At 37.0% G+C, this 6,425-nt stretch overlaps 1 protein-coding gene across 1 annotated transcript; it reads right to left on the bottom strand.

The window, feature by feature from the left end:
* Positions 1-358: 358 nt before the first annotated feature.
* LOC140753848 (15-hydroxyprostaglandin dehydrogenase [NAD(+)]-like) lies at positions 359-5,634 on the bottom strand. Its single transcript, XM_073088651.1, has 5 exons — positions 5,530-5,634; positions 4,549-4,785; positions 2,581-2,754; positions 1,373-1,527; positions 359-610 (listed from the first exon to the last, which is right to left on the bottom strand). Exons 1-5 carry the CDS (start codon positions 5,632-5,634, stop codon positions 424-426), a joined length of 858 nt encoding a protein of 285 aa, XP_072944752.1. The 3' UTR covers positions 359-423.
* Positions 5,635-6,425: the final 791 nt, after the last annotated feature.

Here is a 6,425-nt window from a genome sequence, read left to right as displayed (position 1 = left end):
CTGCTGTTTGAAGTATACGTATACTGTTTGAAGTATACGTTTTGATGGGAAACATCTATAGCCGCACGTAAAACCGATTTCTGGCGTGGCGACGCATGCCGTGGCGATGGTGTACATATACAGTCTATATGCAGTAGTGTGTACGGTGTGGCGACGCGTCGCTATGCGCAAAAATCGTAATATTTTATTTTATCATTATGACATATTTAGTTCCTATCACAATATGTTCTTTTCTGCATATTACTTTTACAAAATAATGTCGATGTTTCACATCTGCCAGGCGTCCCGTGACGGCTCACATTGTTTTTTTTTTTTAAATAAACATAATTAATATCCATTTCGTAATTTATGCCTGACATTCAACCTGACATACAAGTTTTATATTAGCGAGGTAGGCGAAGCTTCAACGTTTTTAAAAAGTCGTCACTCATCCCTGACGTGGTTCGGTATGGAATCAAGACCATTGTACACGACATTCTCAAACACCTTATGACCGTTATTGATGACGTGTGTTATGTCCTCCGCGGTACGGTTGTTCATCGAGAGCCACACGGAGCCATTAGCCCCCACTTGGTACATCTTCACCATTGCCGCTACTGCGCTCTCTATCCTGGAATTTTGTGGAAAATAATATTTTTTTGTGTGATTTCACGATTGGGGATCACGATTCTTCCCGAAAAACGACAATTTTTGAATTGATTCGAATAGAAGTGTGATAAATTGATTCACAAAAAAAATCGAGGCCTAAAGAATCGATTCTCCAAAAATCGATCTTCGATCTACTCAGGGGCGAAGTTAGCGAAAAAAAAAGATTCTAGGATGAAATATCGATTCAGTGAATATATCTGTTACTCGAGATCGGATAAAATTATCGATTTTTGGTCTAACAAATCGATTCTTCAATTAATCGATTCAGATCGCTTGCCCTATTTTGTGGCTGTTAACATTTTGTGCTTCGCCACGCCTATTTCTGTCTTATAAACGCTCCCATAATTAAGTTTGAAGGGTGTTGTAAGGGAAACTTACTTACCTAATGTGGTCCAACTTAGTCATCAAGGATAGCAAAGCATCTGTGAACGACCATAAGACCATAGAATGCATAGGACTCTAATCTTATCTGGAATGGAGGAATGGAGGTGATTCAGATTCAGTCCATGGGCGGCAGTCGCCACGCCACTTCGGTGATCTGCATGCTCGTTTGTCATTTTTTATATTTAATTGTCATCAAATATTTCGCAGTTTTTTGAGGAAAAAATATACAAAAATCCAATCTATTATTCCTTAACCAGCAATGTATCGTGACTTTTTACGTCCAAGGATGAATATTTAGCAGGTGGACTGCATGTTCTTATATAGTATAGAATAAACTTACAACTGGTATGTAGAGAAAGAAGATTCAGCCTCCTGTTTCGCTGCGCTCTCTTTGTCAATGGACCTTTCGACCAGGTTTCTCATTAAGTCCGTTCGTGTCGGCCCGATGCAGAACGTCAGTACCCGTATATTCGTTTTTTCGTAGAATGGATGCGCCTGTAAATTTAATGTAATCACAAATATATGTAGCTAGACAATTGTATTTGTACATTTTTTATAAGAGTGTAGATATTGATTATCAATTATTATGATTTATGAAGGCATTATCTTATAAATGTTATACGATTTTATAATCTTTACAATAAATACAATTTATTAATTGTAAATATTATATTAGTTTGACTGGTCAAGGTAATATCGCCACACTTATTTGTGCACAATAAGAGCAGTGTCAAGTGATGTTGCGATCTGGTTTGAAGGGTTTAGTATGGGCTCTCTCTTTAGTCTACTTACACGAGGCTTTTCAACTTAATTTCAATGGAAGCTATGCATTTATGGCCTACCTTAGATAGGATTGACGGATAGTTTCTGGGATTGATAAGTAATGTTAATAGGAGGCATAATCCGGTGGCGCCGAGTCAGGTACATCTGTAATAAGCCCCACAATATAGGTTCCTACTTGTGGTTTGCGACAGCATTGGATCGCTTCTAATAAAGAAATTCTTATTGATGTGAAACATCTATAGCCGCACGTAAATCGATTTCTGGCGTGGCGACGCATGCCGTGGCTATACGATGGTATATATATACAGTCTATATGCAGTAGTGTGTACGGTGTGGCGACGCGTCGCCATGCGCAATAACTACTACCGAAGTCACTGATTAAACGAATTAAGTAGTCACGATTTGAAATAAATTCGTAAATTTTTGTATTTAATGAAAATAAATGTTAATTCAATAAATAGTCATCGTTATCTGGAAAAAAATCGTAATATTTTATTTTATCATTATGACATATTTAGTTCCTATCACAATATGTTCTTTTCTGCATATTACTTTTACAAAATAATGTCGATGTTTCACATCTGCCAGGCGTCCCGTGACGGCTTACATTTTTTTTTACCTCTTTTATACTAATTTACCCTTCGAAGCAGGACATAGCAACACTTAACACTGTGTTATTAGGCAGAAATAAGTGAGGCGATGGTGCTACGGGAATCGATCCGCAGAGGATTCTGCTACCTTTAAATCTATATCATAAATAATTACCGCTAGACATAAACTGAAGTGTAGAACGGCAGCCTTGGAACCGCTGTAAGACGGGATGATGGGTAGTTTCAAGAACGCAGCAATGGAGGAGATGTTGATGATGGTGCCACCAGCGCCACCGTTTTCCTTCCGCATGTGGCTTACACCCTTCCAGGTGAAGGAGAGTAGACCTTGCTAGAAAAAAGATATATTTTAAAAAAACTTTTATTCAGATCCTTCTCAGTATAATGAAGGGGAATACGACCTACGCATATTATGGAGGTGCATGTAAAATATTTCATTGTTTCGCCATCTTCGGGCGTCCGTATATTGGATATAGAATGACGTCACAGGCGTAGGATTTAGAATGACGTCACTAATCGTTGCATTGTCATCTAAACAAAGCGTGTATTTAAAATTTCATCTCAATCGGTGATTTTCAAATGCAACATTTGACTTTGATTTTGCTTAATTCTGACTTAAATTAAAGCCAATTTTATTAATCTTTCTTTATTTTTCCTTTTTTATCATTCCTATTAGAGTATTATAATATTCGATTATGGGTTAAACCCCTCTCATTTAGCGAAATGATTATTGTCCTACTGTTGGCCGTGCCCAATAGTGGGACAATAACGGTCGACATGGCGTGTCATCCATATATTTTAATTTAGCGAAATTATATCTTCAAGATTTAATATTACACTAGTTATTGCCCGCGGCTTCGCCAGCGCTTAAAAGAAAATAATATGACATACTAACATATATAAAACTGAAAATTCGTACCTTCATTGGAACGACAGTGGCCCCATCTGGCGAAAATTGGTCGTACCAACTCTGGAACCTTCGTGGGCTCATGGACAACAACTTTGCTAAAGATTATCACTTGATCAAATGCATAGTTTACGATTAAATCCTTACTAATATCGATTAAAATAATCGATTTTTTTGGTCCAAAAGATCGAAATCCGATTAATCGATCATAAATCGCCATCCCTAGTTCCCGTGGGATTTCCGGGATAAAAACTTTCCTATGTCCTTTCTCGGGTCTCAGACTATCTTTGTACAAAATTTCATTAAAATCGGTTCAGTGGTTTAGGCGTGAAGAAGAGACAACCAGACAGACAGACAGACAGACAGAGTTACTTTCGGATTTATAATATTAGTAAGGAAGTAAGGATTTAAATCGAGTCTCAGAGGTATATAAGTTGTGGTTGAAGATTAGGTTACTGTCACACGATCACTAGTAAAAATACGTTCTTAGATAAGATATTACAAGTGCATTTTTTATTGAATGCAATAACATAACTTATCTAATCGGCCACTGTTTATTGTAGCCGGCGTCCTACTATCATTTATTATGTAATTACGTTCATATATAAATTATGCTCATACAATGTCTGTTTGTCTGTGTGAAAATTAATTTGTTTGAAAACAAGGGTCTGGCTTCAAAGGGTATTAATTCTGTCTTATAAACGATGATTAGGTGCTACTGCTTTTTGATTCGAAGAATGATGAAGCACGCTAAAATCGCACAAGGAAATTTGTTAATCCTGACGATCCTGAGAAGAATGGGACAAAATTATTTAAATCGTGTATCGGTTTTTGATGAGTGTTCAAAATTTTAAATTATTCGGATCTTTCAAAGTGAGTAAAAATTGTGTTCAAAGATTCCGTTACATACATACAGGTCAAGCTAATAAAAGCGTGGTAAAAAGGTGTCTTTCCATCAGAAATATGTTAGGTTAGTTAGTTGAGCATCATGCAAAAATCCATCAATAAGTTTGTTGATTTGATACCACAACCGTTTGATGACGATCGTTACCTCTTTATATCTACAGTGAAAATTCACCCTAATTCTAAGGGAAATCAATACGTCTGTTGCCGACGTCAAATAGACCTTACTTGTGAATGTTCATCGACAGCATTGACTATTTAATACGAAATGGACTTGGCTACTTCAATTTCATAATAAAATGCAAATAGGCATACCCAGTTGACGTCATTCGCCAACCTCCACACATGTTCAGAATCGTTCATAATTCCAGCATTGTTTATGATCACGTCTATACGTTCGAATTTGTCCAACACTTCCTTGAATGCTCTCGTGATGTCTTCCTCCTTACTGACGTCACATTTCACAAATATCGTCCTGTTGTTGTACACCTCGTTGAGTCTCTGTGACAGTTCCTTTCCTGCCTCTTCTGCTATATCTACGATGGCAATACACTGTAAGAGAAAGTCAATTTCAATTCTCGTCAATTTATTTTTGATGTGTACAGAAGAAGTCAGTGTGATGAGGCCTGATGTTAACGAGTGAAAAAAAAACAAAATATATTTGAAAATTAAGCAGCATTGAGATTGTACTCAAATATTATTGCCAATTATCTAATAAAAGTAAAATAATGTCTGTTAATTACGTCCCATTAATTACGATGTTCTATTAGATTCTCGATGGCAATTAAAATGTGCAACTGCCCTTTAAGATTTTTTTAAATAACCACCACCATGTGGCACCACCATGTGGCACCACCGCCACACCTATTTCTACCTTATAACAGCAGTGTTAGGCGCTGCTGTGTTCCGGTTTGAATGGTGTGGTAAGGGAGACAGACTTTTCCGAGGCGTTCCAGCTTAGTCCTCAGGGGTAGCGGCGCATCTGTGGCCGACCTCAGGTAGGAATATCTAATCCTATCTTGGGGTTGATTACAGATGTCCATGGGCGGCAGTAGCCACTTACCATCAGGTGGATTGCATGCTCGTCTGCTACCCTTATATTATAAAAAAAAAAAAAAAAAAAATAAACTAATCATATTGAGTAACAAATGATCTTTTTTCACTTTTCGCGTATTTTTCTTCAACTTAAGTCTTGATGTTAAAGTTTTCTGACCTTATGTGAGATTTATTTGCATGTGATTCTATCATTTATTTGGATTAAGAAGTAGCTTCAAGCATAAACTTATTGATATTTACCTTTGCACCTTCCTTAAGGAAAGCTTCAACGTAAGCTGCTCCCAGGCCATTCGCTCCACCGGTCACTAAGAATGATTTGTCCTCTGCCTGCCACACTTCAGCCATTTCAACTTTTACGTTAATAGTATTTTTATCGATTCTATCAATGAAATGCCGTGTCGATATACACTTTTTTACTATTTATGTGAACGGTGTTTATTGTATTTTATCTTATCGATACTAATGTAAAGTTCACGATGAAATTTAGTTTTATTATCACATACCATAAAAGATTATGAAAATTTGTCCCTAAGAATGTGTTTAATGTGTGCTGGTTGTAAATTATGGTGCTTTGCTCCAGTGTCTTCTTAAAATTACTCTGCTCTGTTGAGAATATTCCAATAATTGTAAAACAGGTGGAAAAAACGTTCAAAAGGCGGTGAAAACAGTATTGCTAGTTAGAGGAAGTAAAGAAGATATGTAGTCACCGGCCAACATATAGAAAAAGTTTAATTATGTTTAGATTTCATTTATTTTGATACTCATATGAAACACATACGGAGAACTAAATACTTAAGGAACTCTTGAGCTCTCGTAAGATCCGCACGGAGCAAATGTCGGTAACCTAGATACTTTCTCGAATAAGCAACAAAAATGTACAGCGGTTTCTGTGTGCGGTGAGCACCTAGACATATATTTTCGCAATTTGCCGCAGCCACTTGGAACACTGAAACCCAGAACTGGAAAAAGTCTAAAAAGAACTTGAAATCGTCAAGTACGTCTGCCGTAGGTATCGTGTAAGTTGAGCAAGTTGTGGTGGTGAGTTGAGATATTGTATTGAGCCGGTTGCGTTATAGATATCTATGTGGTTCTGTAGGAAAAGTGGTGTTGTCTGTACCCTTAGTATGTGTTTTTAC

The sequence above is a fragment of the Epargyreus clarus genome, unplaced genomic scaffold (assembly GCF_041222505.1).
Source record: "Epargyreus clarus isolate Ecla_fem2 unplaced genomic scaffold, WU_Ecla_fem_2.2 ptg000027l, whole genome shotgun sequence".
NCBI classification, from domain to species: domain Eukaryota; kingdom Metazoa; phylum Arthropoda; class Insecta; order Lepidoptera; family Hesperiidae; genus Epargyreus; species Epargyreus clarus.
Note: the sequence above shows the minus strand (reverse complement) of the source record. Positions and strands in the feature narration are given on the sequence as shown.

Bases quoted from the DNA above. Each gene is read 5' to 3' on its own strand.
- LOC140753848 (XM_073088651.1), bottom strand. From the start codon at position 5,634: ATGGCTGAAGTGTGGCAGGCAGAGGACAAATCATTCTTAGTGACCGGT. The intron at 4,786-5,529 runs GTAAATATCAAT...TTTCTCTTACAG, and splicing joins TCCTTAAGGAAGGTGCAAAG to TGTATTGCCATCGTAGATAT. The intron at 1,528-2,580 runs GTAATTATTTAT...TTAAATTTACAG, and splicing joins ACTTCAGTTTATGTCTAGCG to GCGCATCCATTCTACGAAAA.